The following is a 13425-nucleotide window of genomic DNA, read 5'->3' as shown; positions in this document are numbered from 1 at the left end:
CCTTGTCAAAAGCAGGGTGTTTTGTATGTAAATGATTGTTGTCGGTGTCACGTGCAAAAACCATTTCTGAATTAGCTGTCCGTGAATGAGTTAAAATTAAAAATGCGTAGATGATAATAACTTGAGGGCTACGCCAAATTACTGCGACGTATGTATGTTCTCTCGTGCGAGGCCCTCACACACACGCACACTTCCAGTCAACTAGTCTTGTTTATTTATTCCTCCATCCCCCTCATCATCATAAATGTGTTTTCTCAGAAAAAAACTTACATCACTTTCATTTCCGTCTCTCTCAGATTCGTCGTACGATTTGCGATTTTAAAAGCAATGAAACTAAAGGCCACAAAATTAAAGTTCCCTTTGTTCCATCCATAAGATATGCACAGTGCATGAAACGACGCGGAAGCTACTACAGAAAAGAGCAAATAGAGTAATATACGGATGATCGGAAGAAAAAAAAAAAGGCGAAAGAAACAACTTAACAAAGTCAAAATCAACACACACATATATATATAATTTTGTATTAGTACACACCAAATTAATTGAATTTCAATTAAGCAATGGCATCCAATTAATTAGTAACAATCTTTGAAACTGAGCATAATTAATTTGTGGGGTTGATTAGGGTGTTACGCATCACTAATTGATGATGATAACGCCTCTGTTTTTGGTATGACCCCTTTATTGTATAAAAAAATGGGTAGTAATAAATTAATTAGAATATACTATGATATATCTATATCAAGGTGCTGGTGTAAGTGACACCCGTGTGAGGCAGCCAGTCATCTCCGAGCAAGAAGTTGGACACCGTGAAATTAGCAGCGTCGGTGGCGTTAATAACATGGTAGCCCGGCCACGTCACTCTGTCGGTGGTGCTCGACCCAGGCCCGCTGTTCTTGAACTCCGCATAATACAGAGTGCTTAAAGCGAAATTTCCGTCCCATTTCTGCCAACCCGCGCTCGCTACCACACCATCCATAAAGCTCTCCATATAAACCGTCCTCGAATACTCCTTCCATGGCCTCCCGAGGTACGTGCTCACCGAACCATTGGCCGCAGCCAAATCGTCGGTTGCTCTGATGCTGCAGTCATGGATCGAAATGCCCGTGTTTTGATTCGGGTCGGTTCGCCCCTGTGCCGTGATGGCGTTGAATTGCCCGCTCATGGGTAAACGAGGATGCAGATTGCACTTCTGGAGTACCACGGCGGCGTTCCCGAATATGAAATCTACCGTGCCGTACACATCGCATTCTCTGTAGAACTGTCTCAGAGAATGCGCATATAACGTGTCCTGGTAACCCTCAAAGCTGCAACTGTAAAACGTCGATAAATCTGCTCCATTTCGAACTGCAACGGCCTGGTGTTTTTCCGGCCCCGCCGTGTTACGAATCGTCATATTCACCCCGACGAATCCTTGTCCTACCACAGCTGCATAAATATGCACCATTCACAATGTAAGCGATAATTGGCCATTTGAAAGGAAAAAAAAAATGTATTAAATTGGGATTCCGTAGGGGGACATGACATTCTTCAGTTACTTACCAAAAGTTGCGGAGTTGAAGGTGGTCCACCCATCAACGACACTTCGGTTGCCGGTAATAATTGTCTTGTTGATACCGTCTCCCACCATCATCAAGTATGTCTTCTTTTTATCGATACTCACATATTCTTCGTAAACACCTGCGCTGACGTAGATGAGAAAGTAGCCGCTGGCAGAGGAGGACTTGTTTGGAGCGGCGGCAATGGCGTCATTGATGGTGGTGAAGTTTCCAGTTCCGTCTTGTCTCACCGTGACGATGTCCTTCACAACAACCACGTCACCGCCCACGGTGGCTGTCTGAAGCAGTTTTCTGTGACTCACGGAGTGGTAGATGGCAAGAGTCCTGCTTGACATTTTAAGCGGCAAACGCCCATTTCCGAAGGCAAGTTGCTTCTTGGTTGGCTGAAATGCAGTCGTTTTGTTCTTGGCTTCGGGAACCCAGCCTCTTGTGAACAGAGCCAGGGACACACTGTACAGCTTGGTATCGTTAGAAAGTGGGACGGAGAGTCCGTTCTTGACGCTCCAAGCCGAAGCTGTGTCTTTGAGGCCATCGAGGCAGGTCTGTTGGTTAGTTAAGATAGCGCTGAGAAGGGTTTGGATATCATCAGCCTGCAAACTCGGAAGAAACCTAGTCGTCTTGTTCACAGTTTGAAAGGAATTTGAAAGGAAGTCGTAGTTGAGCTCGCCCAGCGTCCGGCAATCTTCGAGTGCACGAATGGCGGCGGCGGATAAAGTGGATCGTCGTCTGAGATACTTATCGACTAGGCTCAAGAATTTACGAGACTGCGATAAGGATTTGCTGACGGAGAAACGGCCATAGTCGTAGACATTGCCTTTCTGGTGGGAGGGGAGGATGGACTTGCAGTAAGAAGGGTCGGGGGTGGAACTACATGCAGTTGCTGGGGTGACAGGAGTTGAAGGAGAAGTGTCTGCAAATGCTAAGGAGGTGAACAAGGGAAGGAGGAGAAGAAACGCCATTGTTGAGAGGGTACATAGCTTCGAAGCCATTGGTCTTTTGAATTGGAAGCTGAATGCTTCGTTGCGATGGAATTGTGAGTCCGCTAGCTGGGTTTTAACATCAATTTATAGGAGAAAGGGTGGACTTTTTGTACTACTTTTTTTCCGCTTAAAAAAATCAAGTTTCCAAATATAATATACTCCACTAACTTTTTAATATAATAACTAGTTTAATATTGAATTTGGTTTTAAATATAAGATATCAATTCATTTTATCTTCTATATTTATTTATTTATTTTTAAGATAGTCCTCGTAGTAACTGTATATGATAAATGTCTTATCAAATAGTAATTTTAGTCGATACATATTATTAGCAATAATATTATAAAAAAATAACATATATTTATTATAAATAACTAACTTAACTAATTTTTTTTAAATTAGTTAATTAACTGTTATATTAATTACATGAGATACTGTGTGGTACTCCTTTAGTCCTTAATATAGGACCTAATTATGAAGTTAATTTTGATCTTAAATATAAGATCTATTTCTCATATTTAGCAATTTTTTAAAAATTAGTTTTATGGATACTCTCTTAACCATAATCAAGTAGCAGAGGGAGGGAGGAAGAAAACTAAGAAAGCTGATTATGATGTTTTAAGAAAAACATGTTATATTTTTTTATAATTAACTAACTTATTTAATTTTTTTTAATATAATTAAATTAGGTAAATAACTCTTCTATCAAGAGCAGGAGGAATATTTGTGAAGGTGGCGTTAAGTGAAGTCAACAATGCAGGCTTGTCTAATGCGCGTGGGTCTCCCATACACCGATGCCATGGCTGTTCACCATTTTAATTTGTCATGCAAAAAACAGCGCCCATTCTGCCATACAATGATTTCGATACGGAGTTTCCTTTTCCTTTGATTGTTTTTTTATAAATATTACAAAAAAGATATTACTCTTCCTGTCTTAAATATAATACTCTTGTAAATTATATTATAAAAAAAAATTTATATTTAAAATCGAAAGAGTATATATTATGATATATAATTGAGAAAAATCCACCTATTGAGAAGTGTTTTTTGTAACATCGGCCCTGTGCGAAGGCAAAAGGTTTCCATCGGAAAAGAAACGGGTATAACCTTTCATTCCTTGTTGAATAATGGGAATTCTTTTTCATATCTAGCTTGTTGTATTTAGAATTATACAAATTTTGTCATGTAAGAGAACCTTTTGCTATAGATTTACTATATATTTTATATCGATGATAAGTTGCATGCCGCTTGATATTGGACACTGAAACTTGAAACAGCGTGACTCATTATTCCACTAAGATTTATAGATTATTAATATTTAATGTCAAATATGGAGTTGGTGGGAATTAAAGTAATCGTACCCAATATTTGAAAACTTTTATTCCCGTATTGTGCGGAGTATGAATTATTATTATTATTTTTTCATTTTCACTGCTTAATGGGGATGGATTCCGGTATAAATAGTTAAGCCTAATCTAAAAATTGCAATAGTTTTCTAAATGACAAGTTTTTGTTAGTTTAATCTCTCAGATCTGCCTTTTAGTGATTTGGACATTATATACGAGATAATTAGTTTAAACTATTAAAACGAAAATCTGGTAGTTACGCCCATTAATTTCCGTTAGCTTCACATTGTAATTAAGTAAAGGACACCAACCAATTAGCCTTATTGATAATTACTGTCCGTGTTTTGTAAATTTTGCTTCACTAACACATGCAGGTGCATATGATATCGTACGTGGGTTGGGGCCGCTGCTTTTCCCACCCTCAAAGTCAAACAATCATAAAGCAATAATCAATTTCACGATTTGATTAATATTAGCACTTCGCGTATATATATAATTTTGTCAACCGAACAGATTAAAGGAGGAGGGGGGAACGAAAAGTAAAAGGGGAAGCAGAATCACGATTGAAAAGAAAATTGATGTTTGGTAAGATAGTGCCAGCCTTTTGGTAGCAAGGCATTTGGATTTTGGAATTATATATGGACGCCGTCAATATACCTAAACATCACTGAGACCCGTATTCGACCCCGGAGCCTAATATAGTCTAAACACAACTACTAAGATTAGGCAAGTTTGAACTATGTGTATATGAACCAAGGTTTGAAGGTTTGACGAACACACTTTATAATAATGGTTAAATATTTGTCGCTTAGATTATAGATGTGTGTATGTATGAGAACTGGTAATTAATTAATGGAAGCCGAAGATGAGTTTTAAATATTAGAATTAGCCGTTGTCGAATTGAAACACAGTACGTAAGGCAGAAAAATGTATACTTGGCCTATTTACTTGATTAAAGGGCACCAAAAGGAAAACGTCTACCTTACTCTCGACTTGATCATTCTCTTTTAATATATGTAGGTAAAATAGCAAACGCGTAAACTGTTTGTGATTCCATATATAATTTGACAAAGAAGGGGCCCACCGATTCTGAGATTGTAGAATTTCAGCAAGTGCCAAAATCTGCAAGCTGGCTGGCTCCAAAATAATAGACGGAAAAGAGAAAAGACTCCCCCTAGATAGACCCTTTGTGCAACGCGGAAACTCATTGACTGCTGAATGGGGGCAGTTAAAGGTTAGGCCAAAGTACAGTAATATCAATCCATTTGGCTGATGTTGATAGATTATGAGTTTATTTATTAGAGTCTCCCAATTTGGGAACTTGGCCTTCGATTGGGACAGAGAGGCGTGCACCCTGGTTTACGAACCACGGTCTTCACCTTTAATTCAGGCAAGCTCTCAAATCTGCCTATGACCTCAAGTGCGGTGATAAATTCATGAACTTCTTTAGCTCCTTTCACACAGAAATTTTGAATTTTCGCAGTTCATATATTTGCGCGCAACAACGAACTTTCGTGCAAGGGACGGCAGGATTTTAAAACAATAAATATTAATACGTATACAAATTGAAACTGATGTACGTATATTGACAATTGGAGCTCGTACAAATGGCTTAAATACATGGTATTATTATTCTACGTATTATTAGATTATTGTTGTTATATAAGGGAGACAGCTCTTTCATTGAGATGTCAACAGCGCTGTTATTAAAAAGAACAGCAAATTAAAACAAATCCCTCCAGACGACTGCATTGGTCGATACTTCTTAAGTCTAGAGATGCCGAACTCTGATCAAGGAGTAGTGTGTTTTGAACTGCCCTCTAAGGACCTCTCTGACCAAAATCATGCTGACCCTCCCCTCCACTTTTGTAATATTCGTTTCATAATGCTATTCCTTCCTTAATTGCCAGGCCAGCTGAATAGTTTCTGCCCTTATTCTTTTAAGTTCAAATGTTCAAGTGATATATAATTAAAAATAATGGCACGAAATAGTATAGTATAGACATGAAATTTATTTTTACTTTCCATGCTTAATTATTCTTTTCATTTTCTAAAATATAGTATGCACAATTACTTTGGAGTCATAAAAAGATATTATTCATTCTCAGTTTGCTAATTAAGTACTACCATTTTGGAGAACTTACATAGCTACTTTGATGTTTTCCAACCCGCTATATAATATTAATTTTACCAACAGGTCAACGGCGAATTTCACGCACATCCAAAAATAGAATCTTTTATTCCGCCATATCTCAGACAAGTTTGTTACCTGCTCACCCCTTCCATTTGAAAATCATCAATGTTTTAGACTTTTTATTTCGTTTCAAAATTTTGCAGGTCTATAAATCTTGGTCAAATTCCTTTCTCTTTCAGTGAAATATACTCTTATTTAATAAACGCGCGTATAATTATTTTAGAAAAAGTACCTCAACTAACTGCAGCTATATCTTTATTTTCATCATCTATTATTTTCACATATCATTTTTCGCCTATAAAAGGGAGATTAAACGATGGTATTTTAGCCGAGGCATAACGATAATTTACATTAATTGAATTGAAAACAACCGAATTGAAATGGGACCTTGATTTCTCTAAATGTACACATGTTAAGCTTTTGCTCACTCTCCGGATGATTCGTGGAAACAAACAGAATTGGACTGCGGAGACAAATGATCAGGATTCCTCTGCTGTTTCCCTCAAGTCCATCCAAGAAATGGGCCTGTTTCAGTTGCCCCTCTTTACATTCCATATAGAAACAAAGCTCAGGGCCCAATGAACACAATAGTCCAGTACTATTAATAGTTCTTTTGTCATGATGGGCGACACCACCAGATAATGAACAGATGTAATATGGCTTTGCTAGTTAATGCAAAGTAACAGACGAGACTGAAAATTGGTAAATAGAAGAACGGGCTCGCATGAATTGAAACCCTACGAGACGTCTAAATCAAACCAGTGAAGAAGGGGACGCCCGTCCGAGCCAGCCAAGCATCCGCCTGCAGGAAGTTATCCGCCGTGAAATTAGCGGCATCCGTAGCATTAATCAGATGATAACCAGGCCACGTCACTCTGTTCCCAGTGTCCGAACCGGGCCCTCTGTTGTCGTGTTCTGCGTAGTACAGCGTATCCAAAGCAAAATCTCCATCCCATTCCCGCCAGCCCGCAGCCTCTATCAAACTGTCCATGAAACTCTGCATATAAACCGTCCTCGAGTACTGCTTCCATGGCCTCCCCAGGTAAGTCCTCACGGCCGTCGCGTTCTGGAGAGCATCCATGAGATCGTCCGCAGCCTTTATAGTGGCGTTTTGTATGGAGATGCCTGTGTTCTGGTTTGGGTCAACTCGACCTTGCGCTGTGATAGCATTGAATTGTCCCGTCATGGGCAACCGTGGATATATGTTGCAGTTTTGTAATACGACGGCCGCGTTCCCGAATATGAAGTCGACCGTTCCATATATGTCACATTCTCTATAAAATTGTCGCATAGAATGCGTATACAGGGTGTCTTGGTAACCCTCGAAACTGCAGCTGTAGAAGACAGACAAGTCTGCCCCACTTCTTAATGCAACTGCTTGCCTTTTGATCGGCCCTGCCGTGTTTCTGATTGTTATGTTCACTGCTACGAATCCTTGTCCTACCACAACTGCAAAAATCCAATTGTGGCTTGCTTATCAGGCCTTACTCGTTCATCAAATGTCTTTACAAAATACGCAGTCAAGCAGAACATCTATTATATGTATTATATATTTGTTGTCTTACCAAATGTTGCTGAGTTGAATGTTGTCCACCCATCCGCAACACTGCGATTGCCGGTGATCACTGTGCGATTGATTCCATCTCCCAGAATCATCAAGTTCCGTTTGTTTTTGTCTATGTTTACGTATTCTTGGTACACGCCCTCCGTGATATAAACCAAGAAATAGCCTTGGCCAGCGGCTGTTTTATTGGGGGCGGCCGCTATGGCGTCGTTAATGGTGGTGTAGTTTCCGCTTCCGTCCTGACTAACGACCGCGATGTCCCTTATGACGACGCTTGTGATGTCAGTCAGAGTCTGGAGCAATTTCCTCCCGTGTCTTCTGGCATGCTCATATACGTCACGTGCAGGCTTTCTCATCTCCAAAGGCAAACGTCCATTCCGGAAACCTAAATTTCTTCCATTACCGTGCGATGACGGTCTGTTCTTCTTTTTAGGGACCCAGCCCTTCACGAACAGAGCAAGAGAGACACTGTGAAGGTTAGTGTCGTTCAAGAGTGGGACGGAAAGATCGTCCTTCACTTTTGGATCTGAAGCCGTCGTCTGAAGGCCATCCAAACAAGTCTGTTGGTTTGTGAGAACGGCACTGAGCATAGTTTGAATATCGTCGGCTTGAGAATAGGGAAGAACATAGCTGGATCGATTGACGGTGGGGTAGGAAGTCGACAAGAATTCATAGGTTAGTTGAGAGAGGGATTGACAATCTTCAAGAGCTCGAATTGTAGACTGAGACAAATAGGAGGGAGACAGAAGATAGGAGTCGACTAAGTTGAGGAACTTGTGGCTGTGAGATAAGGATTTCCTAAAAGAGATACGTCCATAGTCATAGACGTTGTTGCCGTGGTGATGAGCAATAACATGTTTGCAATAAGAAGGGTGTTGTGTGTTGTGGCAGACGGTTTCTGGAGGAACGTGAGCTCTTCCATGCTGACGATGGCGCACTGCCACAGAAAACGACACAAACGAGGTAAGGAATATGTAAAACGATGTGAGAGCCAGGAAGGGCAAGAGCTTGAAAGCCATATTATTGTTGGGCTCTGAATAAAAGGAAGATAGATATTGATCGAGGTGTGTAATATATGGGGATGTGAGTTGCTTATTATATAGCGCGGCCGGGCCTCTTGATTTGTGTAATGTTGAGAAATGAGTTTCCGAGTAATTTGTATTTGAAGCAAGTCATAGGGAAAGTAGTCAGCTTAGTTATTTTGTCTTAGGAATGAAGGGATTCCATACAGCAGGGCGCGTCCACATGTCAAAGCTGATTGGTCGCCATCATCCCACACACAGCCATTATGTTAGCATTTATCTGATTTTGTAGTTTCATCAGGAGAAACAAACGTACGCACAAGTCACAGTGCGTTCATGTATCCAAATATCCGTGGGGATAAGATCCGATCCTTGTGTTGGTTTTTAAGATTGTTAGGAGCCAGCTGCTGGGTGATGGATTGCATTACCAGCAGCAAATATACAGAACAGTGCAGAAAATAAATGAGATCAGTTAGGGCGGCCTTGTTGAGATGATGATATATACGCGAATGAATGTTTTCATATTGGAGACGAGAGACTGACACGTGGACAGGCAAAGTTAGGTATCGTCTTTCCTTGGTTGTGTTGAAAAGGTAGGAGCGCGCATCTTTCAGCCTTGTTTGTTGGAGGCGTCATGTTATTGTTAATAAACGAGCATGTGGAACAGTTTTAAAGCCAGCCGTCTATAACTCCACTCTAAAGGCTTCCAGGGTCAACGTATTTCTTGCATTTATGTATTTTTTCATCAACGACCACGAATTTATTTCCTAATATAACACATTAGGGATTAATTTCATCGTCTGTATACCCAGGGGAGGAAGAGGAATGATGATTTTTTTTTTTTGGTTTGTCTCATGACACTACAACAGGCAAGAAAACTAATTGCTAATGGGTATTTTTAAATAATTAGACTTGTTGGGGGGGGGGACACCGAATAAGTTACAAATTTCTAAATTTGACTTCAGATACTGTATGTGTTCCGGGCATGACTGTTGAACTTCAAGTCACCTGTACGGTTCGATTGAATATACATTATATCAATATTCGGTCCGATTCAAGACTTTTTTAAAAAACAAAAACCCAAGGAATAAAGTGATTTTTTTAACAAATTTAGAATTACTATACTTAATAATTTTCTTAAAGCTGTCTTCCACAAAAAGTATGGAGTAGAATTCCAGCCATATTCCATTCGCCACGCCTTTTTAATCAAAGAAGGCCTTTATTTGAAACCTTACTCAATCATGATTTACAATGATATGAGCTGCAATTAATGCTAAGGATTTTTAAATTTTCTAACGTAATTATATAAATTTATAAAGTAAACAATACGAAAATGTGATGTCATGTGCATCAAAAACCAATTATTGACTTCGGTAAAAAAAAACAATTATTGAGATAATAATTTATTCAAAGTACTATATATATTCATATAATTTAAATAAATGAAAGGCACTTAATTTACATGATATTTCGGGCGGAATGAAATTACTCAAATTAGCGTTACGCAGAATAACACATCAAAAATAAAAATCAATTATATCCAAGTCGGATCATTTTGTGGCCTTTTCCCTTGGACAGGTTGGGCCCATGATATTCCGGTCTGGTCAGTTCTGGAGCTAATGGCCAGCTTCCTCAGTTTCATCTTCATCTGCTGTTTACGTTGTCCTTCCGGTCCCATCCCTACAAAAATAACATGTTCCTCACTCATTGACGCGTGAAGCCCAAGGCCATGCACGACCCTAATTTTCAGTTGTGCTCGTTAGTGTTCCAATGTGCATGGCCCTTTTTGAAAACATATGTTGCCTGAAGGGGCTTCCCCACCAATCCCATACCAGTTTCATGAAGCTTGCGGGCCGCAGGGGAGTTAATACTGTCCTCTGTTGGTGTTTCCTTCCTCTTTTAACTTCATGTCATCTTCGGCTTTCAAATCTCTCGATTCTCCTCTGCCTCCTGTTGTTTCTTCTTGTTATTTGACTTTTACGTCATCTTCATCCTTAGTGCGGAAAACCCAATAATTTAAAACGAAAATACAAATACTAGTAGGGCTTTACGCTGGCAACAGGATATATAAGTTATACTTCACGATCAATTTTCTTTGTCCAACTCCTCTGCGTTATTAGTTTTCTTCTTGTATTTTCGTTGCACAGACGATGTGAATATCATGACAGGTGAAACCAGACATATCAAAAGACGATATCATATCATGCATTCAGATAATTAACTAGCAATCGCTAGCGAGGCAGATCCAATTGAGGGGTGAGCACCATGAAATGAGGCGCACTTTATCTTTGCTTATGCTGGTTATTTCTCCGAAGACTAAGAAAAAAAACTGGAAACAACAGAAATAGCATATGGAATTTTTTAGTTTGCCGTGAAGAGCCCATCCAGATAGGGAACTCCAGTCCGAGGCAACCAATCATCCGCCTGCAGAAAGTTAGAAGCTGCGAAGTTAGCTGCATCCGTAGCATTAATCACATGGTAACCCGGCCAGGTCACCCTATCACTAGTATTAGCTCCAGGTCCCTTGTTCCCAAACTCAGCGTAATACAAAGTGTCAAGTGCGAAGTCCCCACTCCATGCAGACCACCCTGCAGGATCAATCAGACCATCCAAGAACGACTGCATCACAACTGTCTCGAATACTGCTGCCATGGCCTTCCAAGATAAGTCTTTACGCTTCCACCACTCGCGGCTAAGTCATCGGCAGCTTTAATGGTGCAGTTATGGATGGAAATGCCTGTGTTCTGATTTGGGTCTGTTCGTCCCTGAGCAGTGATGGGATTAAACTGTCCCTGTAATGGAAGGCGAGCATAGATGTTGCAGTTCTGCAGAACAACTGCTGCGTTTCCAAGTATGAAATCTATTGTGCCGTAGATGTCGCATTCTCTGTAAAACTGCCTCAGTGAATGTGGATACAGAGTGTCCTGGTACCCTTCAAAGCTGCACCTGTAGAACGTGGATTGGTCTGCCCCACTTCTCATTGCTACTGCTTGAAACTTGCTTGGCCCTGCTGTGTTTCTGAATGTCATTCTTGCTGCTACAAACCCCGTTGCTACCACAGCTGCAATTCAACGCATAATCAGATTTTCAGCTTCTAAATATCATTTCATCATCCTTGTGTTTTCATCTTTCAAATATTTGGTGAGAAAGCCTTTTTTCGCAAATTAATGCGCAAGAGAGCTTTTTCCTTACCAAATGTTGGCGAATTGAATGTTGTCCAGCCATCGCCGACGCTGTGGTTGCCCGTGATAATTGTGCGATTGATTCCATCTCCGATCATCATGAGATACGGCTTGTTGATGGGGATGGACACGTATTCTTCATACACGCCCTCTGTGACATAAATCAAGAAATACCCATCACTTACATTGTTGTTAATCGGAGCTGCAGCGACGGCATCGTTGATGGTGGAGAAATTTCCACTCCCGTCTTGACTCACAATTACTATGTCACTAATCAGAACACTCTCTTCGTCATTTCATCGTCTTCATGCTCCTTTCTGCCTCTGATTGAGTCATAGATGGCTCTCGTTCTATTTGACATCTTCAAAGGTAAACGACCATTTCGAAAACCTGCATGCCACCCTTTGGAATTCCAGATTGGCTTGCTCTTTTCCTCATGTACCCACCCCTTTGTAAACAGAGCCAGAGACAGACTGTGGAGCTTAGTGTCATCAGAGAGGTGGCCTAAAAGCCCATTCTCAGTGCTCATATCGGAAGTCGTGCTGATTATTCCGCCCAAACAAGTCTGGTGGTTCGTTAAAATGGCACTGAGCCAGGAATGGGCATCATCAGCTTGGGGCTTGAGAGAGTTTCAGGAGCCTTCATGACAATCTCATTGGACTTGGATAAGTATTCCACGTTAAGTTCGGAGAGAAATATACAGTCTTGAATTGCACGAATTGTGCCCTGGGATAAAGTGGTGGAGTGGTTAAGAAGATAGGACTTGGCAAAGTTCGAAAAGTGACGGGTTTGAAATAGCGATTTTTGGATGGAGAACCTGCCAAAGTCGTGCATTTGAGCGTGTTTCCATGGAAGCACGGCTCTGCAATAAGATGGGTCTGGGGTGGCGTTGCATATGGCATCTGACGGAACAGGGTGGTTATGAATTCATCTGCAGTAGCAAGGAATGCGAAGAGGGGAAGAAGGAAAGTTGACAATGTGGCTTTGAACAAGACATTCGAAGCCATTATGATGGTGTTAAATGGAAATATGACCGCGAGAATTTGCTGGATTTTCAGGTCCATTTATAGGGAAAGGCTGGAGATTACTTGTGATCAGCTCTTGTTAAGCTGATTCAGTGCTAGATGATGCGTGATTAAAGAAGATTAACTAGCTAGCTAGGACCTAGGCGAAGTGCAGTGTAATCTATGAACAATTTAATATTATCATTTGTTTTATAATTACCTATTTAAATACTTAAAGCATTAAAACACTCCGTCAAACTCCGTCCGTGAGTATTGCATGGAAGTCAACTTGAGATTAGCAGACTGGCTTCCATCAAGAGGCTGTGTAGATAAAAGATATCACGTTACACATAAAAAAATTCTGGAATTCTGAAAATGTGTTTCAATCGTGCTGGGAATATATAGGCTGAGCTGGTATGGTTATTTTGTCAACGTTGTGTGTTGTTGGTGGGAAGTCACCCCACGATTTCCTTCTATAAGAATGCAGCTGAGATATTACAGAAAATTATCTAATAAATATTACCTTTGGGTTTTAATATAAAACTAATGAATAATTTGGAAAGATTAAAAAAA

The 13425-nt window shown here is 40.3% G+C and overlaps 3 protein-coding genes and 1 pseudogene across 3 annotated transcripts; all 4 read right to left on the bottom strand.

Annotated features, from left to right (window-relative positions):
* Window positions 1-538: 538 nt before the first annotated feature.
* LOC114741937 (probable pectinesterase/pectinesterase inhibitor 41) lies at window positions 539-2562 on the bottom strand. Its single transcript, XM_028930186.1, has 2 exons — window positions 1543-2562; window positions 539-1428 (listed from the first exon to the last, which is right to left on the bottom strand). The coding sequence occupies exons 1-2, from the start codon at window positions 2546-2548 to the stop codon at window positions 737-739; spliced, it is 1698 nt and encodes a 565-aa protein (XP_028786019.1). The 5' UTR covers window positions 2549-2562; the 3' UTR covers window positions 539-736.
* Window positions 2563-6828: 4266 nt separating this feature from the next.
* On the bottom strand, window positions 6829-8546 carry LOC114741931 (probable pectinesterase/pectinesterase inhibitor 7). Its single transcript, XM_028930181.1, has 3 exons — window positions 8456-8546; window positions 7646-7756; window positions 6829-7529 (listed from the first exon to the last, which is right to left on the bottom strand). Exons 2-3 carry the CDS (start codon window positions 7734-7736, stop codon window positions 6829-6831), a joined length of 792 nt encoding a protein of 263 aa, XP_028786014.1. The 5' UTR covers window positions 7737-7756; window positions 8456-8546.
* Window positions 7931-8663, bottom strand: LOC114741932 (probable pectinesterase/pectinesterase inhibitor 41). Its single transcript, XM_028930182.1, has 2 exons — window positions 8048-8663; window positions 7931-7962 (listed from the first exon to the last, which is right to left on the bottom strand). The coding sequence occupies exons 1-2, from the start codon at window positions 8661-8663 to the stop codon at window positions 7931-7933; spliced, it is 648 nt and encodes a 215-aa protein (XP_028786015.1).
* A 2364-nt stretch (window positions 8664-11027) lies between these two features.
* LOC114741934 (probable pectinesterase/pectinesterase inhibitor 20) lies at window positions 11028-12750 on the bottom strand (annotated as a pseudogene).
* Between the last annotated feature and the right edge of the window lie 675 nt (window positions 12751-13425).

The sequence above is a fragment of the Neltuma alba genome, unplaced genomic scaffold (genome assembly GCF_004799145.2).
Source record: "Neltuma alba isolate B1F8T4 unplaced genomic scaffold, ASM479914v2 tig00003575_pilon, whole genome shotgun sequence".
NCBI classification, from domain to species: Eukaryota; Viridiplantae; Streptophyta; class Magnoliopsida; order Fabales; family Fabaceae; genus Neltuma; species Neltuma alba.
Note: the sequence above shows the minus strand (reverse complement) of the source record. Positions and strands in the feature narration are given on the sequence as shown.